Source organism: Xenia sp. Carnegie-2017, unplaced genomic scaffold (genome assembly GCF_021976095.1).
Source record: "Xenia sp. Carnegie-2017 unplaced genomic scaffold, XeniaSp_v1 HiC_scaffold_14, whole genome shotgun sequence".
NCBI lineage: Eukaryota > Metazoa > Cnidaria > Anthozoa > Malacalcyonacea > Xeniidae > Xenia > Xenia sp. Carnegie-2017.
Genome location: NW_025813447.1, coordinates 4,110,818 through 4,135,522, shown reverse-complemented (window position 1 = coordinate 4,135,522; position 24,705 = coordinate 4,110,818). Strand labels below are relative to the sequence as shown.

At 33.9% G+C, this 24,705-nt stretch overlaps 1 protein-coding gene across 2 annotated transcripts; it reads left to right on the top strand.

The window, feature by feature from the left end:
* The first annotated feature begins 552 nt into the window (after positions 1-552).
* Positions 553-18,976, top strand: LOC124434846. Of its 2 annotated transcripts, none has more exons than XM_046984770.1 (4): positions 553-633; positions 6,025-6,157; positions 7,642-7,732; positions 16,342-18,976. In XM_046984770.1, exons 2-4 carry the CDS (start codon positions 6,044-6,046, stop codon positions 18,690-18,692), a joined length of 2,556 nt encoding a protein of 851 aa, XP_046840726.1. In that variant the 5' UTR covers positions 553-633; positions 6,025-6,043; the 3' UTR covers positions 18,693-18,976. The 2 variants fall into 2 exon arrangements, with proteins under 2 accessions (XP_046840726.1, XP_046840725.1); XM_046984769.1 differs by lacking the exon at positions 16,342-18,976 and adding an exon at positions 12,424-15,395.
* Positions 18,977-24,705: the final 5,729 nt, after the last annotated feature.

Below are 24,705 nucleotides of genomic sequence, written 5' to 3'. Positions count from 1 at the left end.
CTTTCCTTATTTCCTTGTTGTGATGGCTATTTTTTTAAAAGTCTTATGTTGGGCTATTTTGTTCATATTGAAAATTCAATTATAGACAGTTAGTTATTTTATCTTCATCAACAAATTAGATATAATAACGTAACAGCAACGCGTGTGTTCTAGCATTCTTTTGAAATGCGTTCGAATTGCGATAAATTAAAGGGCGACCAAGCGTTTCTTTTGAAAGACGACCGTGTATCAACGTGAAGTGTTTAGTACTATTCTATAAGTAAATGGGTGCTATAGAAATGTAAAAACTCCCGTCGATTTGGTAAAATTAGAAATTATAAGATGTTAACTTGTTATAATTTTTATGCATTTTTTGCAACTGTATTGAAAAATTTGAAAATTATTCTGTATATAATAGTTTGTCAACAGTATACATCATAGTTAACACAATCTCAACGTTAGTAATGACTTCTGAAGAAGTGGGAGCCTGCAGTGCCTTTAGAATTTTTAATTGCTACAGCTCGTCTTTGTTAAGGGAGTGACTTAGCCAATCATATATGCATTTACGTTGAAGAAACAGCATCACTTTCGGAAGACTAATGGTAATATCGGGACGAATTTCAAACGTTAATCTCTTCACTCAAGTCGACACAGGTGCGTAATGATAATAATAGTTGAGAGCAATTGCTCAAGGAAAAAGCAATTGTTAACATTTGAATATCTGGCAGCCAAAATTCCAATATTGAGATTAATTTGCATTCAACATCACCCTAACGACTTTGTCTGGTTATTTCTGATGAATTTGATCACCAAGATTTTTAATGTACACGTAAGAAGTAAGAAATAAGTAATCAAAAATTATTTGTTTTCATATAATGTCAAAAAAGTACAACTTTTGTTGAGTCATTAAAGATTGATACTTCCAATTTCTTCTCACAACAATAATAACACTCAGTATAATAAGTAATTCTAATGAAACGTTTATTGGCGACAGGTAATAAACTTCTCTTTTGATTTCTTTTATAATAAATGATTGAAATCCTTTTAATAAGCAGCGCGAATGAGAAATTTTGTAACAAACAACTAACGCAAGCGTATTTTATCAAATATCGTTGTGAGGCCGCTTCAAAATTTGACACCAAAGTATGCATTAATCTCTTGAATGACAACTCTTACAACTATATGGAAATTTGTAGATTTAATGTTGTAATTCAATCGACAAGATTGACAATTATATGGAAAGTAGACTTAAAATTTTTTAGTCCGGCATTCACTATAATGAGAAGCTGTGAGCATTTATTTCTTATATAATTTTTGTACATTGCATTAATTAACAACATACTTTGACATGAACAAGTAAACTATAGTAAGGTGAACCATTGAGTTCTATTAAATTACCAGGAGGGGAAAAGTTGTCTGGAGCAGGTTAAAAAAAACATGGTGGCGAATAGGAAATTTTGGATGAAAACTACAAATTCTGTTCTTGTCGAAACAAACAGCATCTTTTTTATAACATTTGCAAAGTTATCACGACTTTCTCACGTGAACAATTTCTTTACTCCCAGTGACAGAAGCGTGTCATAGAAAATTTATGTGAATAAATTTTACGTTGAATGAATAAGAACATTTGCTCCTTGATGAACATTTTCGATAGTTTTCCATTACATGTTGGAAAATGAGAAACTATAACCGTTAAGCATAAGCATCCAAAAATTCATCTTCGAAATAGTGAAAACTCTGACAGTTTTAGGTCTTATGCTATATATTCTTGATCATATACATTTAGAATCATTCTATTTTAGCCGATTCCATTTCTAAAGAAACTATTGAAAATATTCATATGCTATTTTAATACATGCTTTTTTAAATTGTTGTTGCCTGTTAGCTATTTCAGCATGCTATTTCGATAAAGAAGTTTCACACATACTGTTTTGAAAACTTACGATAATGATAAACAATTATTTTGATACATGCAGTTTTAAAAAACGTATTTCCTCAACTTGCACATGCGATTAGTCGACATAAAATTCATGGTTGTGTTATGGTTGGCTCAGTTGTAGCCATCCTTTCCATTGCAGTGATTTAAAATATAGTCATTTAAAGTAATTCAAACTTTCCTATCGCTGCATATTAGTTTTCAATTAAGTGAAAACGCCTTATTTTGCACTTCTTTATGGTTTTGCGTTATTAATTTCTAGTATACACATTTCAAAGACAGAATTTGAGTTGACTTATGACAATTTTTTGCCATATTATCATATGAAGACGATGTATTGTTAACAATATGCCATTATAAAGCTGTTTGAAACTTCACTTATTACAACAAAATTCCACCTACAAATTGATACGCCCATAAACTTCTATATAAACAGACAGTATAGCTACAGACAATTTTATATAGTGTCGTTAGATCAAATTATTTTTGCGATTATTGTTCTCATAATATTTTGGTAATACCATATTGTCCATATTGCCGATTATTCTGTGTCAATCAAAGGTGGAAAACTTTCCACTTTAGCAAGTGTTTCGATGTATCAGTTTTACATATAAAAAAAGTGTGCAGAAGCTAGAAGTTATTTCATTTTGATGATTGGGGGTGGGGGGGCATAATTCATATATGCATGTATAATTTGTACAAAACAACCTATTTCAAATAAATAAAATACAACAGAACATGAATATATGAATGTTCTCTCCCCCCTTTTTTTATTAACCCGTTTTCGCCACTGATTAGTTTAGTTAACCATAATAACGGGGCAGCAGTTTTAACTTCTTGCAAAAGTACGACTAGATTTACCAAAAACAATATTGAATTTTATAATTGATGAGGTCTTCTTACCTTAGTGCAAAAAAATTATTATTGTAGCTATTGTTAGCACACAACCTTCCAGTTTCCAGCATCAATTGCGTTAACGCCTGCTGTGCAAAAAACATTTGCTGCCGGTATGTTGTTGTGTGTTTACGTTAATGTATCAAAAGAGTATCACCCAGAACTACTTGCTTTAACTCCATATTTCACATATTTTACAATCATGTTAACCGCTTTCTTAACAATATATTTGACACCCAAAATCCTATTCACACTGCTCCTTAGAAAATCTTGTACTTATGTTTCCTTTTCACTGGCCTACACTGTCTTCAGATTCGCACTCAAATCTTTCGAGTCTGTAATGCTGCCTTTCCTCATATTAATGTTTGCTTTGTTTTTTATTTATCCAAGCGTCTCTCCTCTTTCTTTTCTTTTAAGGACAGGGCTCTCAAGTTCCTGAGATCTGGTGTTTTACACTCATTTAAGTGTCGATGTTGCTCCACCTCGTATGTGGGTCAAACTACGCGTCATTTACAAACCAGAATATTAGAGCACTTGGGAATCTCTCTCTTAACAGGGAAACCTTCCTCTTGTCCACCACCATCCGTATTTGTTTCCCATATAAGAAACACATCTCATTCTGCAGGTTCTGAGGACTTCTCAATTCTCTCAATTCTAACTTTATGATTCATACGAGCTTTCTCATATGTAAACATAAACCCTCTCTCAACTCCCAAGGCAACTCAATCCCCCTTCACCTTCTGTATACTGCTCTTTTCATTTAATTCCGTAATCTAAACTTCATACTCTCCTCACATGTAGCTTAACACCCTGTAATATATGTTGTATTTAAAACATCATGTATAAAAGTTATCTCAATTAATCTGAAGATGTCTCAAGTTAAGGACGAAACGTAATTATTTAAAAAAAACTTTTATCTTTCCTTATTTTCTTGTTGTGATGGCTTTTTTTAAAAGTCTTATGTTTGGCTTTTTTATTCATATTGAAAATTCAATTATATAAAGTTAATTATTTTATCTTGATCAACTAATTATATATAATAACGTAACAGCAACGCGTGTGTTCTGGCATTCCTTTGAAATGCGTTCGAATTGCGATCAATTAAAGGGGACCAAGCGTTTCTTTTAACAATTCCATAAGTAAATAGGTGCTATAGATATGTAGAAACTCCCGTCGATTTGGTAATAATTTTTCTTTTTTGAAAATACTTTCTAAAGTTTTAGTCTGTCAAGTAACACTTGTTGCTTTAGAAAAGATGCACTAATAAATTATTCAATGAAATCTTGCTAATTTAAGTTAGCACTACATATTTATTTTTACTAAACAGTCATGCAAAGGCTACTTATTTACATATGGTTTCAAAACAATAGAGTCCTTAAGTGGTGACGTCACGTTTCCATGGTGCTAAAAATCTCAGTTCCAAACAAGCGCCCATTCGAATCAAAATGGAGACATTATCCATTGCTTCGCTTTTTTCTTTCTTCTCAGAAGAAAAGAAATCTGTAAACCACGTTAAGTCAGATAAAATTAAAGCATTTACTTACCAGCAGAGTGTTTTACGAGGAGAAGTACACGCAAGAATGAAACAAAAGGTTTATAAAGTGACGGTGAATGTCAAATGTCAAGATTAAGTTTTAGACTGTTTTTGTTGCCCAAATGAACACGAGGGCGAGATTTTCTCTAGTAGTGAAATAAAAAAAGGCTTGTTAATAAACGATTTTTTTAAAAAAATTATGATACTCGTCGGTTTTCAGTCCTCAAATTGACCTACCACTACTAGTTTGGTGTGAGGGAGTTGGGGTAAAAGGCTATACACATATTTGCATTTTTATTAATAAACACAAGGATAACATGGTATTTAAAAGACATGGAAAATTGGTACATCATTTAATGTTGTTTTCCTGGGGGGAAGGGAAACTCCCTTATAAAAGTGATGGGATGCTCATGGGAAATGTTCAGAAAGACCCCTCAATGGTAGCTGTGGGCAGTACTTGCTTTTATTTTTATCCCCAAAAAGACATCCATTGTAAAACATATGTCAAAACTTCTTTTAACTTCTGTTCTCCAAAACATGATAAACGAATTCTCGCAGTGATGTAATTTGACACCCTATGTACACCCAGGCTGTTCCAGATGATAAATATTGTAATCCCTAGGAGGTAAAATCATCCCTTTACTGTTATATTAGAATGCTATCCCCCTCTAGCTGTATTTTCTTCTAAGTAAGCCTCAGTCTACAAATTATTTTATTTCTATTTGAACAACAATAATTATTAAAAAACTGTCCAATGTAGTCTTCAAGCATAAAACTAATCAAAAACCATATCTTCACAATCCCTCTTTGATGAAAGGAAATTGCAAATTTACAAGTGCCGCCCATAACTGAAACAAAATGTCAGCATAGCAGCACAAATACGAAGGAATGATGCCTAAAATTTTGAAGTCTAGCATTGGCTCTTTCGACATAAATCCGTGCTTTAGCTATAGCGTTTGTTTTCTTGACCTCACTCTCTGTACAACATCCTGGATAAGGAAACCCTTGTCCGCCAGAATCATATCTCCAGCTGTCAAGTGATTAAGGAGTCAGACTGTTGCACAATGGCCTTGTCTGAAATAGAACCTGGATACAGCCGACTGACATTAGTAATGACTCCATTTGGTGCAACACCAACTATTACCATAAAGGAATTCATTCCTCTCATAATTAAAGCTTTAGACATTCAAAACAAAGGAAGCCTGTCCAAAGCGCTCGCATAAGATAATTTGCTTAGAACTGCATTTTTTAGCGCCATTATAACGAGACGTCACACTTAAGGACTCTATGAGACATGTTTTATTATTTTTTCCAAAAAAATTGCTGGTATGCATTATTTATGAAGTAGCAACGTTTAAGTCTTATCTTTTTGTTTCTTTTAATGATTCTTCTAACATGCCGCGTGTCAAACTGAGTGTTCCATTTTAAGATGTCGTCAGTGTATGTCGGAGCACCCCTAAGTCCAAAAAAATGTGTAATTACTCTGTTCAACATAATTTATGATTTCAAAAAGTGGGTTTTATGCATGTTAAACTCATGTTGGTGCTGTTGTTATCTATCCATCTTTATATAACAATAGTAACCTCTGTGTAATAAGCGTTTTTGATAGGATAGTATTGGTAAAATCTTATTTGTGAAGAATGCCTGTACATTCAATTTTTCAACCTTCTTTTTTAAATAGGAGACTCCTGCAGCTTGTAATGATGAATGTACGTCTACTTTGGGGAGGAACTTTGAAAATCGTCAAACCATTAGCTTTTGAACGAGTGCAATCATTCTGTCACAGCTTTTGGAGGAATGATGGAAAATATCAAGTGAGAATAGCTATGATTTCACATAGGTCAACAAAAGTACTTTATAAAAATGCCTAAGTACCTTACTATTGCGTGACATGAAAGAAAGTGTTTCTTTTACGAATTTTAGCCTCCCCCCCCCCTCCACCACTATGTAGATGGTTCAAACAGAAAAATTTAAGTTCATTGACTTTGTCTCCAAAGTTGCGTATCATTGAGTTGAGCCATAATGACACTTGTAACCAGGAGAGAAAATAGAACGTTAATTCGGGAGGGGTATATTTTCATATATGCAACTCTTCCCTGCTGATTTCTTTTGTTTGCGATGTTAATTTCAAAAGAAGTCAGCAGGGCAGAGCTGAATATATGAATATTCACCCCTCCTCCCAATTAGCGTTCTAGTTTCTCCACTGAAGCTATTGACAATTATAGCCAAATAATACAAGAAATATTGCCAAGTATGAAATTACAGTTGTGCCAATATCCCATTTTGCAAACCACGGTTCGATATGAAACTACCCTTTGAACAGTTCCTTGATGAATGTATTGGAAAAGTTAACAATTTTTTGTTCCGGAATGTCTCCTTGACTCTGTGCATTTACTAGAAAGCTCAAAAAAATTTGATTGCAATCCAATGCATGCACCTCTTAATAAATTTGATGTAGCCCTTTATTGAAAAATGGTTAAAGATATGCCTTACCTATGAGATCTGTAATCTGATTAGAAAAGTTTTTAGGTCTCAATAGAATTATGTTTTCGCTCCCTTAAGTGATAAAAACAAGAGAAATTTTAGGTATGAGTGATTTGAAGAATCTCAATAGCTTTTTTATTTCCCATCTGAAGATGGTGAATATAGTTTATCTTGTGCAATTTGGGGGACTTTTACCTTATAAAATGTTCTGGAAGTTCTAGATTAGTTGTACTCCTTGCGGTTGGCAATGGTGTGGGCTGTCCATACAAGAATCAGGCTGTCAAGACTCTTTGGCATGCTGATAAGAGCCGGATATATGGCAAAATAGCCAAACAACTTAATAACTATTTTAATGTTAGAAATGTAGATTTTTACGTACAATTTCTAGTTATAAAATACGCTTTTTATCCATCTTAAAATGCTGAAAATTGCATTTCAAAAACAATAGAAATCAACATGCCCCCAAATTCTCCTAGATGAAGGACGCTTCCGGCCTTCAACGAAACGTCTACGGCGTTTAATGAATTTTGTTGCAAAAATCCTAGATCCGACCCAGTAATTCCCCTAACTATGCATACTAATTTTTGGACTGTAGATTATATTACGATGCCACCTCTAGTATAATTTATAATCCCTTTGATTCAGGTTATAAATGTTACAGCAAAAAAACTTGTGCTCGCTTATTGATAATTAAAATTTTCTATAAGACGTTGTAATTTATTAACTTTTTAGTTGTTATCAGCAGTTGTTGGTGTTAGTCAAAAATGAACGTATTTAGATGCATTCAGTTTGATTAACATTCTATTTTAAACAGAAATCTGCTACCGTTTTTGACGGTGTCTCTAAATCTAATTTGGGAAAAGACATCACAAATGATCAAGCAATCATTACTCCAGTCAACAAAGGTGGGTCAGATGTAGCTATACTAATTTGTTAATTGAACAGAGAATTTTTTTGAAAGAAAAACTATTATGGCATTCAACTTGTTATGGAAAGCTTGATACCATCTTTACTTGTTCCAGGCACGGCAGGCCAACATAATGTAAATTAACGCCAGAAACACTACATGTTTGTAAATGTACATCGTCCAGGTTAGTATAGTCCTAAGAACGACTGTTTTTGTTGTTGTTGACTGACGTTTCGACAATCTTACAATACCAACCTGGACGATTTACATTTACAAACATGTAACAATAGTCCCGGGTTTAAACCATTTACTTTATTGCCCGAAACACTAGTCATCTAGTTATAATGTTGCAACTTAATTAGGAAATTGAACGAGAGTTACCTGAAGCTGATTGGGATTCTATTAGTATCTACAGAGCAGAGACAACACAAGATACTACGCATGCGCACGTTGGTCATATTTCAAAGATAGTGGCCACATGAACCGCCTAAATGTGCATATGAACGATATGCAGGGAGGCGATAACACGATGGGTGGGCGTGTAATCTCTCCTCTGTAGATGCTAATAGAATCCAATAGAACTTCAACTTCAGGTAAGTCACGTTCAATTTCCTAATTCTATTAGCATCTACCGTAGAGATCCCCCACTAGATCCGAAAGTCACGTGGACACGATTCATGCCTACACGCAAATACAACATCAAGTAATAAACATGTTTTAATTGTAGATGTATCAAACATACCCAAAAATAATAACAAGTATGAACAAGGTTCGTGAGTTAGTTCCTTCTACTTCCCAACAAAGTGTAGTATCCGGCCAGCAATTATACTACAATCATTGTCCCCCCCCCCCACCCTCAGACATGAAAGAAGTACTACACTCGCGGTTATTAGCACTTACACGGTCAAGAGTTAAAGTCACTGCTTTCTTAGTGTTTTCCCCTGTCTCGATTTTCCTCTTGGGTTGGTTTTGATAATAGTTGCGTCGTTGGGGTCGGCTTTGCAAATGACCTCCTCGACGTTGGAATAAAAAAGGCACGTGGGAATTATAAGAGCCTGTCGACAGTTGATCGTTGCGTTTCCGTTTTTGGTTTGTCAGTTGCTGTGCAGCCTTCTTGCTTTCTTTTACTGTTTTGAGGCGTTCCTTTAAATCATCGCCAAACAGTTCTGCAGCAACAGGCTCTTTGTTACTAATCAAATCCAATCAAAATCAAAAAAATTGTTTAATATTAATACATCTTGCAGTTTTTACAACTGAATTACATGTATATTACAACATTATTATACACAGTCACAGTAATACAGTTATTTACAAGCATTAAGATTAATAATAGCAAAACTTAAATAAAGATTAAATGAAAGATGTATTACATAAGCATGTCGAATGTACAACATATGGGCAACCTACAATTTAAGAGATATGCTTGTTTGAGAAATTTGGAACAAAAGAGTTTTTAAAACGATTTGTGCAATATTTAGTTGCATAAAATGTCTTATTTGTCTTCAGCTGATTGTAAATGACATCAGTTCTTTGAGGTAATAAATTGTAAAGTTTGTGATTCTTATCGTTCACTATATCATTAAAGAATCTCCTACTGAGAGATTCATGTCTGTCGAACAGGGTCGGAATATAAGCTGTTGATAATGCATCTTTATTATGTGCTCCAGAAAATATGATGCCCATAGCTCTCTTTTGTATACGCTCTAAATAATCAGATAGATATTTTGGCAGACCAGAGTGAAATACTTGGCAAGAGTACACAAAAATTGATCTTATTATAGCGCAGTAAGAACAAACAAAGTCTTTTTTTTATCTTTATCAGCCCGTTTTAACTGCTTAATAAGTATAAACGTTTTGCTGCCTTTTTAGTGATAACATTTATGTGGTCGTTCCATTTCAAATCATTTCTTATTGTGACTCCCAAAATTTTAACATTTTGAACTCTTTCGAAAGGTTGATCATCGATTAAGATTTCATCAAACGTTGGAGTAGTTTTTCTGAAACATATGATAATTTCTTTACATTTCTTTGGAATCTATAAGAGAAGCTCTTTACATTACTCGGATAAATTGACTTTAATCCCATTAAAACTTTTATCACATGTGACAAATTTCACGAAAAACAAACTGTCAGATATTGATTCTTGACATAAAAGGGCAGAGTTATCTCAGATTTCAAAAGGACGCGAATTACAATGCTTTCGGTAAATACTAAAGAAAAAATTAGGCCCAAAGAATAGCAACGTATTAATGTTAAGAGTTAGCAACTCATAATGTTGAAAGTATAGTGATTGTGTGATGAGATTTAAATCCCTCGAATTACCATTGTAGTTTTCATAAGGGTAAAATACCAATAAACATTAAAAATGGGCTAGAAAAATGTTGACTAAATATTATTTCCTTTGTGCTGATGTAATAAACATTACTAATATTATTGAGTTAATTTCTGGCGGTTAACAATGCGAATAAGCACATGTAGTTATACATAGGTATTAGTATGGACACCATGTCCGCATTTTGGTTCAACTACATGGTCTTTAAATTTCACGCTCACCTACAATGAACATGAAACAATATAACTAGAAACATATAAAGCATTGAAAAGTTAATTGCAATTCAACTTACTTATAAGGAGGTTCAATTGGTGCTTGTTTTGCCATCTCACTTGAGGTTTATCAACAACGAGACTTCTTAGCACTCGACAGAGTACGACACGTGTTACAACACAGAAAGATGGATTTCCAAGTTCTAAAATCGTCTGTATCATAAGTATTTTTCAAAGCTTGTTTAAAGTATTCCAAAGTTTACATTTAAATCGAAAAAGGTTTGGTTTGTCACTGGAGAGGCTGTATGCCAAGATTTTCCACATTTGAGTTGACCTGTATATAAACCATTTTTGAAATTGGTTTAAAGAAGTCGAACTTGTCTTCAGATTTGTTTTGCTCAATCTCGACCAATTGGTTTTCTGTTTTTATAATTCCTCTGGTTATCTTGAAAAAAAGCCCTAAGTCAATATACTCGTGCAAGTATGAGTCTGTAAGACATTAAATTTGAAGTTTAATTGAAGTAATTATATATATGAGTTCACAAAGAAACGGTGGATCTAAAATAAATTTTGTGGCTTGTCTTTGAATTTTTCCTATTTGCTTGACACGACGGATTCTTTGATGAGACCATAGCATAATTGACACCGAACTAAACATTAGATAATGAATACAGCTAATATTCTTCATAATGCTTATTGTGGAACGACGTGCATAACCAATACTGGTCATTAACATGAGCTGACAAAGATAGGTTGGATGATGTTATAACTCCAAAATCTTGCTGGCTCATATTACATGATAATATACGACTTGCAATTCGACTATATCTCATTGTAAGTGTAGGACATTCTTTTGAATTAAGAAGCAAATTGATGTTGACAGCATTTTCATTTAATTACATCATATTGTTTTGCAATGCTTGAGCATCTTTGTAGTTCCCGAAAAAATTGCGAACAACGCAGAAGCTTTCCATAATTGGGTGGTAAGAACGGCGAAATAACCATTTTCATATAATATGTAGCTAAAAAAAGAGTCTGTAGTTTCCACCCTCATAGCGTTTCTTCAAAACCTCCTAGGGCGACTTTGAACTTGCTGATTATTTGTCCCTTGTCTTCCTCCGTCCCGACAGTTGAGAATGCTTACATTCTTCAGAGGACAATCATGGCAATCAGAAAGCTATCACATTTTACCCGCAAATTTTAGAGATTTTCTGCTCACTGCATGTAAATGGTGAGATGTCTTCGTTCATCTCCTGTAGTGAAGTTATATATTGTGCATAATGCTGTCACACGTGGCTTTCCAGTTTCCAACTAAAATAGCGGGATTAACCTGGAAGCACAAGTGTGGCACGACGTAATGTTGTTTTGCTGCTGCGCCTCATAGCCTACTGTTATTATGACACAAATTCACAATTACTTCAATTAATGTGAGTAATATATAGCTCTTGTGGATACTTTGGTTTATTCAGGAATTTGACTTTTTGGAACATGAGGAACATGAATTACGTGACCTGTGACAAAAAATGTATATCAAACGATTACAGATGTTACTGCTCCTTTTCTACCGCCAAGTGATGTTGCCACTTATGTAAAGCTGACTTTCTTTTCTTCAACAAATACGCAATTATTTTAGAAAAGTTGACTGTTCTCGTGGGCAGCAGTTGCAATTAAGTACAACAATTAAGTGGGTTACTGAAAGATCAAACCCCGATACTTTTGATGCTTCTAAGCAAGAGCAACAACTTTGTCTTTATTATGCCTCTGGATTTCTATTTAGTAAAACTTTTTATCAATAGTTCGTTAGCTCAGATTTGTGACGCTTAGAAACATTAGACTATTAAGAAGCAAATTGATGTTAATGCAGTTTTGATGCATTGAGAGTCGAATTATTATTTCATTATTCTTCAATTAAAGAATTAGAAATCATGCTCTTTTAGAGCTTGCTATTCCAATTAGCTATGTTTGATATTGAGATTTATCAAAGTCGAAAATGGTTGCCTTTAGGAACATACAAACAAGCGCATGCCCTTTTTAAGCACTTATCACTAGACTTTATATTGCATACATAGCATGTATTTAAAGCAATTGAATGTTGGCAGGAGCATGCTGGTTGTGAAGTCATACTACTAATTACTTTATTTACAGACATCAACAAAATAAGTCTAACTGAAAAGAGGATTGACATATTGTCATTTGATGGTGGAGGAAGTCGAGGTATAATGCAACTGAAGATACTGGACGACGTTTTACGATTAGCATCGATTGTTTTGAGAAATCCTGAAACGGTGGAGTACCTTGTAAACGAAGAAAGTACTGAACGGAAAAAGCATTTCTTGGAAGATCTTGCCGTTCGAGAATGTCTGATCAATAACCTAAAAGTAGTTAAGGATCCCATTCATCCCACCGATGTTTACGATATGATAGTTGGTACCGGTATAGGGGGTCTTATCTCGTTTGGTTTGGTTGGTGGAAATAAAGTTGAAGGCAACAATCATGAAAGGAAACGGATGACTGTGGAAGAATGCATTGAGACGTATCGCAGCAAAACTAAAATCATTTTCAAAAAAACCTGCATGCAAAAGATAATAGATTTTCTTTTTAGACTTTCTTTTATCCAAAAATTGCAGCCCATTTCTTTTGTTCCTCTTACAACATATTCACAAGCCAACATAGAGAAAATCTTAAAGGATCAGTTTGGTGACTGTGACTTAAATGATTTTAGAAAAAATGATAATTCCAGTAGTGTTGTCGGAGTTGTTGCCAAAAGAATTTGTCCAGACGAACATCTTGTACTCTTTGACACAGCAAATGAAGATCAACAAAAATACAAAGTTTACGAAGTGTTGCTTGCAACCTCCAATTCCCCATTTTACTTTAGTGACACTGTAGTCACAATTGGCAATGCTAAATATATTGAAGGTGGCTTAGGTGGAAATTGTCCGTTAAAACAAGCAATTTCACGAGCACAGGAACTTTTTAACAACGCAAAAATTGTTTCAGTTTTATCAGTTGCACCTCCATCATTTCCCAAATTAAAAGCTCCTTCTACTGGTGGTTTTATAACTTGGATGTCTTATCTTTCGACAGTATCTATTGATGGCAATATAGTGTTTGAAGAAGTAGTCAAAAGCCATACATTGGATGAAACTTTGTTTCAAAGGTTGTCCCCACGTGGTAATTCCTTAAAAACATTCAAGTTGGATGAGATCGATATAAAAAGGATATTAGATGCCATGGAAGAAGAAAAAGTTCAGGATGACATGTTTCTTGTCGACGTTGTTGCCAGTGCAATGGCTGTTGTCTTGGCGTCTATTGATAAAGTAGAAAAAATTCATAAAGATTCGTTGAGTGTTGCAGTAAAGCTTGCTAAAGCAGCAGGACTTGCGTACGAAAGCAAGAAAGAATATAAGTCAGCAATTGTCTCTCACCGAACTCGCCAACGTCTTCATACGTCTAACAAACGTACTCAAACGTCTTCAAAAGTCAGCAATGGTCTTACCACTATTATGACATCTTATGACATTGCAAAATGCTACAAAGAACAAGGAGATTATTCTAAAGCTTTTGAATTATTCAAATCAAATGTTGATACACTTGCTAACCAGAAGTTTGATGATCAAAAGTATGATGATCTAATTGTTGATAACTTGATCGAAAAACTGCACTGTTACCTCCAAACCTTTCAATATCAAAATGCAGAAAAATGTTTGAATAAAATCAGCCATTATGAGATCAGAGATGAAAAACGTGTCCAAGTATTGATCTATAAAGCATGGTACAGTCGTCAACAAGGAAAACTTGAGGAAACTTTCAATCTTTACAGGGATGCAGCCAAAATTACATTAGACAATGATAACTTTGACAAGGCAGAAATACTCAATAACATGGGGTTACTTTTTATAGATCTTGGTATGAAAGATGAGGCCTTTGATTTCATTCAAAAAGCCCAACATGTTAGAGTAAAGTTGATTGGACAGAAAGACGATGGTCTGTTGGCAGAGTCTCATGAAAATGTTGGTTTATGCCTAGTAGAGAAAGGCGATGGTAAAAATGCAAAAAAAGAGCTGCAGAAAGCTATTGAAATTTACTATAAAATTGGTGATGAAATTAAAATTTCTAACGTACTCCAAACTTTAGCCAGATGCATGTTGTTACAAGATCATTCGAACTACAATCGTGCCATAAGTTATGCACAAGAAGCTCTGCAAAAAATGAAACCACAAGTGCCCACGGTTGATAATCCGGGTACTGCTAAAATCCTGTCAATTTTCGGTAGGTGTTTTCTTGAAACTGGAAGATTTGAGGAAGCAGAGGAAAATCTTGTAAAAGCTTCGCGTTTGATTGAAGATTCGCTTTCCAAAAATCATCCACAGCTCATGGAAATCTATGATCTTCTTTCCCAACTTTATGATATGGATGGCAAACCCAAGCTGATCGAAGCGTACAAAAATAAAAAAAAAGGCATTAGCGATGAAATAGAAAAAAAAGCTTCGATTGTACAGCTGTCAGATCAATATCTGACATGGAAAAAACAATAAATAACTCGTCTTTCGTAATTAATGTTTTTAGAGCTGCTTTTAATGGAGCCTTTACAGGTAGTAAATTGCATTAATTATGCGGTTGCAAAATATACTTTTATTGACATAATTATGTGTATCTAAGTGTAAAATAAAACATTCACAGGTTTTTAATACAAACGTATGTTAAAAAGAAATATTACCAGTTAACATTTTTGAGGAAAGTTTAACGATGAATACATAAATGTTGCTTGCATTTGGAGGAATCAGGATCGATAAACAATAATGCTTGCACTTTTTTAAACTTCAACATCTCCATCAAGTTATAACTTCTCATATTTGGATTATAGGGCAAAAGCGCCTCAAAACTTTTAAAACTGGCTTTTGTAAGATATATAATTAAGTCTCTTACATCATTGACAAAGTTGCTAGGAAAAGCATGGCTTAAATTTTCAGTACCTATGAATGGAAAACACAACAACACTTATTGTTCTTCATGGAAACGTTAATTTGCAACTGTTACGTTTCTCATAAGAAGAGATAGCGAACAGAAAACTAGTCAGTAATTAAAATAAAATAAAGAATATATTTAAATTGATAGAGAAAAGTTCAATACAACTTATCTGAGATACAGGCGACGATATTGACAAACTCACACGAATGCATTCAAATGACCTTAGTTCCAATTTGTATCTAACCAGAATGCCTTCTGAATGAGTTTGTCAGCCTCCTTTTATACTAAATAACAATCTTTAAACCATGCTGAATATCATGCAAATCTACATTAACAATCTTTAAAACCAAATTGAATATCATGTAAACCTACAATAAAAAAATACATGGACAACAAGTTTGACATCATGATTCTACGCAGTTCGTAATCATGAGCATCCTAAATGTCATTATAGTAAAATAGTTCCTCTTTTCAAACGAGCTATACGTGCTCATAGTCATGCACATAACAGCAACGCCTATTATACAAATGCACTAACGCTTCTGTTAGACTTATACATGAAATCTCAATTAGCTGAATTATGAACTGACATCTTGGTTGTTGCACCATATGTCTTAACTTTTTTAAAACTCAACTATTTTATTTCTTACTAATACTAGAATTTATATCTGAACGCTTAGAGGAAACTTGATGAAAAATTTGTTAAGCATCAATTTTACCCATACAGAGTACATGTGGATTTATCGAGAAAAAGTCTCTACTGAAACATTTACTTGACAATATTACATTTTTAATCATTTAAAAATGATCTACTACGTCTTTCAAGTTGTATGAAAAATGAATCAATATCTTCTCTGAAGTATGATATCCCACGAAGTGCACGACAGCCATTGTGGAAAAAGAGCAGGTTTTCTTTAATGACAAAAGACACATTCAGGCATCTGTTCTTATTCAAGTTATGTCATTTTGACAATAAACTGCCTACATAGCTTGTAAACTGTGTACAAATCAATTCAATCTTGCAAGAAAATTTCCTGGTTTGTGAGGGGAAAAGAGTTTTTAGAGTCATGTTACTTATTACTTTATTTACAGACAGTCACAAGCTGGATTCAAACGAACAGAAGATTGCTATATTGTCTTTTGATGGTGGAGGAAGTCGCGGTGTGATGGAAGTGAAGATTCTGGACGACGTTTTAAGATTTGCCACAATTGTGTTGAATAATCCCGAGACAGTGAACTACCTTGTAAACAAAAGAAATGATAAAAAGGAAGTAAATTTCCTAGAAAATCGTAAAGTTCGAGATCATCTGATAAATGATATAAACAAAGTTGAAGATCCCATTCATCCCACCGATGTTTACGACATGATAGTTGGTACCAGCACAGGAGGTCTGATCGCGTTTGGTTTAGTTGGTGGAAATAAAGTTGGAAAGAAACATCACAAAAGGGAACGGATGACTTTGGATGAGTGCATTCAGATGTATTGCAAGAAGTGTAGAGAAATATTTAGGAAGTCCTTCTTCCACTGGTTTTATTCTCACATGCCATTGCTGTCTAAAATTCCGCTAGTACCATATTCACAAGACAACTTCAAGAAAGCCCTAGAGGATCAGTTTGGTGATTGCATTTTGAAAGACTTTGCCAAAAATAAAGGACCAATTGTCGGCGCGGTTGCTAGAAGATATGAACAAAAAAAGGAAGGTATTGTTCTGTTTGATACAGCAGATGAAAAATGTTGCTATAGAAACGTCTGTCAAGTCTTGCTTGCAACTTCAAATGCTCCTATTTACTTTGAAATACCAGTGAAAGTTGGCGAAGATAAATACATCGACGGAGGCGTGGGTGGAAATTGTCCTTTAGGGCAAGCAATTCCTCAAGCAAGGAAATTATTTAAACAAAATAGTGAAAGTGCGACAATAACTTCTGCTTTGTCCATTGCACCTCCTTCGTCTAATGAATGGGAAACTTGTGGTGTTTTTAAATTTATTAAGAAATTAGGTTTTTTAGCAAAAGTATCCACCAATGGAAATGTGTTGTTTGAGACTATAGTGGAAAACAATCAACAGAATGACACTTTATTTCAAAGGTTGTCGCCACGCGGTGAGAGCTTAAAATCATTCAAGCTTGATGAAATCAATGCACAAAAGATGGTAGATGCCATGGAAAAAGTAAAGGCTGAGGACGACATGTATCTTGTCGACGTTGTTGCCACTGCAATGGTTGTTGTCTTTACGTCTTTTGAAAAAGGGGAAAATAAGCAGAAAACCTCATCAAAGCTTGCAGTACAACTTGCTAATGCAGCAGGACGTGCCTATGAAAGCAAAAACGAATATGAGTTGGCAATTAACTCCTACCAAATAAGCAAACGTCTCCATAAGAATGCTGGCAGTGACAAATTTACTTTGTTTGAGATTGATTATGATATAGCAAAATGCCAAAAAAAAAATGGAGACTATGTGGAAGCAATCAATTCTTTCATGTCAAACGTTGACAACCTAGTTGATCAAAATAATGATGATCAAAAGTATGATGATCTAATTGTTGATAACTTGATCGAAAAACTGCACTGTCACCTCCAAACTCTTCAATATCAAAATGCAGAAAAATGTTTGAATAAAATCAGCCATTATGAGATCAGAGATGAAAAACGTGTCCAAGTATTGATCTATAAAGCATGGTACAGTCGTCAACAAGGAAAACTTGAGGAAACTTTCAATCTTTACAGGGATGCAGCCAAAATTACATTAGACAATAATAACTTTGACAAGGCAGAAATACTCAATAACATGGGGTTACTTTTTATAGATCTTGGTATGAAAGATGAGGCCTTTGATTTCATTCAACAAGCCCAACATGTTAGAGTAAAGTTGATTGGACAGAAAGACGATGATCTGTTGTTGGCTGAGTCTCATAAAAATGTTGGTTTATGCCTAGTAGAGAAAGGCGATGGTAAAAATGCAAAAAAAGAGTTGCAGAAAGCTATTGAAATTTACAAGAAAATTGGTGATGAAATTAAAATTTCTAACGTACTCCAAATGTTAGCCAGATGCATGTTGTTACAAGATCATCAAAACTACACTCATGCCTTAAATTACGCAAAAGAAGCTCAAGAAAAGATGGAACAACAAGTAGACAAGAAATTTAGTCCAGAAATTGCTAAAATTCGGTCGATTTTTGGTAAGTGCTTACTCGAAACCGGAAGTGTTCCAGAAGCAAAGGAAAATCTTGAAAAAGCTTCACGTTTGATTGAAGATTGGGTTTCCAAAGATCATCCACAGCTCATGGAAATCTACCAACTTCTTAGCCAACTTTATGCGAAGGAAGGCAAACCCAAGCTGGCCGTAAAGTACAAAAACAAAAAGACGAGCATTAGAAATAAAATAGAAAAAATAGCTTCGATTGTACAAAATTCAGGTGAATTCCTGACATGGAAAAAACAATAAGTAACAGTTTCTTTTACTTATCTTATCAATTGTTAATTGTCTTCATTTTTATCCACAGTTTGCTAGAATAGTCTATTTACTCAATAAATGCTATTGAAAAGAAAATCACCAGACAAAACGCTACTTAGTTATTTTAAAAAGCACAAAATAAGTAATGATCTCCTTATCCGAATACAGGTGTATGTATATTAGTCAGTTCATATGTATTTACCACGATAGTACACTCGTTTCTAATTTCTTATGTAAAACAACTGGAATACAGCTTTTTCAAAAAATTTTTCTAATTTTTGCGCATTGCATCTCTTTTTTATCGGATTTGATCGTCATATCTTGTAAAGTGGATGTTTAAATGCATCTTTTATCTTTGCTAGCTTTTGCTCTGTTGTTAATATAATCACGGAGTAGCTTTGTCAAAATTCTTGCAAACACACTCCTGTGTGTTTACCAATGATATTGGCACTTATTGCACGTGCAACATTTCATAAATTCCTACGCTCAATTTAGCGTGTCACATGTCAAATGTAAAGTATGGCAGTAAATGTCCATCATTTATTTAGATTTTGGTTTGTTGAAGAGTTTTTCACGCCAATATTGTTACTGTACTTTATTTATGAACAATACTTCTTATTTTCTTGATTAAAATTTTACTGTGCCGCTATTTATTGCATTTCTTAAAGTGCAAAATATAATTTTTTGAAAAGTTTTACCTTTTTTTACACTACCTAAGATCAACAGGGAAGTAGTAAAGGAGTCAGAGCTGGGCGTACTTGTAGAAATTTATCAAGCAATTTCATAAATTTGTATTCATAAATAACCAGAGCCTGTTTGATTTGTTTCATTTGAAGACTTTGATTGTGAGATGATGTTTACTGGTTACTGTTTTACTTGGTAAGTGTCAGGTTGGAAAAGTTCTTCAGCCATGGTACAAAACGAATAGAAAAATTTGCTATTGCGTACATGAATTGGTATTTGTCATCTGCAACTATTTATATCCTTCACATTCCAATTATGGCTTAGATTTGGATCAGGACAGTTTCTCTATCCTAATTTATAAGGTAAAATGTTTTTTAAGAACCAAATGATTTATGCTCTTGCAAAAGCAAGATATCTTTGTCAATTTGTGGTAGCCATTGCCTAATTTATGCTTTTGTAAATTATTGGTGTTTATGTCGAATGCGTGCAGACAAAAAGAATTAAGAAGCATAAAGCTTAAGATGGATGATAATTTTTCTTACAGACACCAGGTCATACCGTATCCCCTGAGTAAGTTAAAACAAATTGAATACAAAAAAAAAATATAGAAATGTTTTGTTTCGTGTATTTAGATAGGGGGAGAGTACACATGTAGAGAAATATTAACAAAAACTGACAGAAGGCGAAAAAATTGGTCCTGCTAAAAATTTCATTTGCTACATAAAACAGACACCACAAAAGTCGACAAGTTTGTTTGAGTTCAATTTCTGGCATGGAACTTTCCGGGGTAGAAAAAATTATGATAATGTGAAAAGCTTAGGCAAGTTTTTGTAGCTTTAATTTTATTCGTTTCAAACGTTAAATTTGGCATAATTTGGCAGACTCTTTAAGGTAATTAATATGCTTAAAAGCCTTTGCAGAAAGCGTTAAATTTGGCTTTATTTGACAAAGATCTTATAAGTTGTGTATTGCACAACTTCTGATTTGCCGTAACATGCGCTGAAGTTGTGCAATTAAAGCCTGTTTAATAGATCTCACTAAGAAAAAAATCTTCGGGACCCTCTCATCAATAAAAAAGTGAATAAATAATTACAAAAGAATTTTCTTGACTGTCTAAATGTGAGTAAGTAAAATGGGGGCGTGGTTATGGAAATCATTAAATAACAAGACTTTGTCACTTTAAATTACACAGGTCATGGACGGAAAATTGGTCACAACAAAAAGAAAATTGCCATATTATCGTTTATTGGAGGTGGATGTAAAGGAATAATGGAAGTGAAGATTCTAGAAGATGTTTTACGACTAGCAACGATTTTGACAAAACATCCTCTGACTGAGAACTACGTTGCAGACCAAGAAAATGATGAAGATGAAGTAAATTTCTTGGAAGATCGTTCCGTTTGAGAACGTCTGATCAATGATATGGAAGCAGTTAAGGACCCGATTCATCCTACTAATGTTTACGATATGATAGTTGGTACCAGTACAGGAGGTCAGATTGCTGGAGATGATGAAGGAACATGTTCTTAATGATGAGTATGATAATCCGCCTTTTCAAAGCTGGAAGACTTGAAGAAGCCAAGGAAAACCTTTTCAAGGCCTCAGATATTATCTAAAGTTTGTTTTCAGAAAATCATCCATGGCTGGTTAAAACTTTCTAACCGCTCTGCATACTCTATGAAGAAGATGGAAAGCTGGACCAGGCTGAAGACTTCAGAAGAAAAATAAAATGTATAGTCTGCAATTTAAACGTAATAGTTAAGAGAATACAAAAAGCATATTATTTAAGTTGGAAAAATTCCAGAGATGTTTTATTTTGCAAAAATGCGGCAGATATTACATGGGTTTGATATAATATATATCCACGTAGTTAGTTTTGTAATGACTGTAGAAAATAAACATGGCATAATTCTATACATTAGATTGTAACGAAAAAAATTTGAACGTAATTTGAATTACAGAAGGAGAAAACAAACAATTCAAGAAGGGATGTAGTTGACTGTCTACAGTATGTAGAACTTTTTTACAACTTTGTATTGCATGCATACTTGCAAATGTGTGTTTCAACTCAGAATGACGTTGTTCTGGAGTCTATCAAAATACGATGGGAAAATTATCGATGACACCTAAAATGTTTTTCAGTTTAACGACCTCCATTTCCGTTGAAAAAGTTGTAAAGATGCAGGACCATAAGATAATATCAGGATTATAGACTCGGTAATAGATTAGCTAAGTCTTATCAACAATATTACGGTCTTGCGTTATAATGTTATCATTTGCTGGGAAAGTGATAACCATTGGTAGGTTTAGGTTGCTTCGACAATGCCGTGCTGAGTCGCTGGCGTTGCCTGAGATTTCTTGGCATTCACTTATTACTTTTTCAAATATTTTTTTAAATCTTTTTCTTTATATATAAAAATAATAAATTTATAGTATTGTAGGACAATACAATTTTTCAATTAAGTATTGAATACAACAAAAGGATTTTTGTGAATTTGAACATCCTTCTTAAGTTTATTGTTATTTTGAAATGATATTATAGTTGAGCAAAGTAATCCTGTTTATTCCAGTTGTTTATTCATTGCAGTGATATTCATTGCAATGCCTTCATTTTCATTTCCATTCGCAACAACATCACAACAACTCTAAAAAGAAAGCAGACAGGCCCCTTCATAAAAGAGCAGCGTAAGCACTGCCCTTCCATTTACGGAATGGGAAAGTTAGCTTAAATTAACCTTGGTGACAATAGTATTATATTGTTATGGGTTGGTGAGTTATTTCTTGTTGTTGTGAGTTTACATGATTTCGTTACACTAAAACTGACTAAGTAATGCACTTTTAATTTTTAAGCAGGTGCCATGCAGATAACTTAAAGAATCATCTGAACATGCAATGACTAAAGAGGAAACTGACGTACTGTTTAACGAAGGAGAATATTCTTTTATTAGGATGAGTTTCATTCACTTGGAGGTATCAGTTCAATTTGGTTGCATTCGATATATTGTTTACGATTCAAGAGAAGAGAAAGAGTTTGGCGAAATTATTGAGATTAATCCATATATTTCTTCTGAGGAAGATCCTGAAGAATACTGGGAACGACAAATAAAGATTTTTCCCAGCTCGTAAAAGATATTGAACAAACCAGCTTAAGAAAAGCACATGTTAGGCTCTAGAAATAATTGGGAAGGGCAAACCTAACTGCAAAATCAAATGTTAACAATAAATATAGGAAAAGATGCCTTAAAAGCAAAACATAATTTCCTGTTTGAGGATTAGAGCAAGATGAAATGTGCTCTATAGGATATAGTTTCTCAAGGATTAGACAAAATGATCTTATTTGGCTCAAGTGATCACGCTCTAAATGTGTTACAGAGTATCTATCTTTGCAAAATTGTTAAGCCATATAATGCGGTTTAATGTCGCTCATTGGCAATCTGTGGATGTAATTTTATTGTAATTCAGGCAGTTTGTTTTAACTTGGGCTTCAATAATGACCAGGACGGGACACAGAATTACCAAATACCTCTGTTCAAAAGTACCAATGTGTTGTAATAGAGGAAAGAAAAAGCCCTGTTGTAACTCTAACACAACATATAGAGGTAACTAACTTATAGGCATGGTAAAAAAAACTTGCCAACCAGTGGTATAAGTCAGAACTAGCCTGCCTGTGGTCCTTCCAGGATGGGGTGCCTCCCCAACTCTGAAAACATGAACATAACATAAGTTGGCATGGCATTGTCTACTTAATTTACGTCTTGATTTAATATTGGATGTGTTGTTTAGTGTGCAATGAGCATAAATTAATTTTAATACAAATACAGATTTACCGTTTCTGTACTTTCTTGTTTTTTTCATAGCTTTCGACTGTTTTTGACCTTTTATAGATAAATTTAGTGACAGTTAGAGAATATAATCACGTGTACTATATGGGGTTAACGGGTTGACATGCCTGATTTAATACACACATGCGACACGAAGACTTGTCAATGCATGAAAACAATCTCCGTTAATTGCATCAAAATACTATTTAAAAATGCCACAAATTTTAGTTAGATGTGCATGCATAAATGTGCGTTTTGCAGTTTTGTTTTTTTTTGAGACAAAAACAGGTTGTCTCAAAAACTGTTCATCTTTGAAATCAATCAACGTTCATAATTTGCATGATTTTGCTGTAAATGATGCCCAAAGAAATTATGTACGAAATGCGGCTCTTGTAATTGCAAATTTCAAGCTTTAAACTTTTTTCAAGTGCGTTTACCTAAAGATTAGAACATGATCACGCGTGTTCTATGGGATTTAGAGTTCCGAGCATTAGGCCTGTTTCAAACGTCGCATTTTACATGAGCCGAATACATTTAAAGCAAAAGATAATGAACAATTTTATCTCATTTTGGTTATTATTCTCACATTCTCGATATAGAGAAAACTAATGAGATTTAGAGATTACCAATGAACTATCGTTCTCCATTGTTTTCACTCCTTCTAATCATTTTATTTGAGATTTATAGCACCAAGAAATGCTTGCGCCAAGAAACATTATTTTGCTAAAGGTAAATTTTATATTTATCTCCATCGTCTTTATAACTCTAATCAATCACAAGGTTAAATAGTTGGAATGTTATTAAACAAAAAGAATGATAGCACAACGCTATAACCAACAACTACAAACAATAACGACCTTATTTAACAACATTTGAGAAATTAACCTTCCACTCCTCTTCCTTGTAAACGAGACAAGTCTACTCAAAAGCAGAGAGCCTTATACGCTACAAGCCATATTAAATATCAGTAACAATATTAGTAACATCAACACCGGATTATGTTACTGATATGGAATTCGAGCTTTGTCCATATGAACTGTTCAACATGCTTCCAAACAAAAATGAGCAGGAATATTCAGTTGATTAATCTATGATAAACCTTTCACCTTTTAACTCTCCTATACCGGTCACAAGCCCGGGACTTGTAGCGTATAAGGCTCTCTGCTTTTGAGTAGACTTGTCTCGTTTACAAGGAAGAGGAGTGGAAAGTTAATTTCTCAAATGTTGTTAGACAAGGTCGTTATTTTTTTTAGTTGTTGGTTATAGCGTTGTGCTATCATTCTTTTTGTCTAATGAATCAATTAGAGGGTTTATATTATGACACTCTAGAAAAGCTTATGAATTCACTGTTAGGTCTGATGTACGCGGTGAGTGATTTTATATGATTGCGTTGTGTTCACGATTGTACTTATGTAAGGTGATCAGTTTATATCAATTTGTGGCATGTTGCTTGAGTAGGGTATGATTTAGCTGTCAGAAACATTGAATGCGTGTGATAA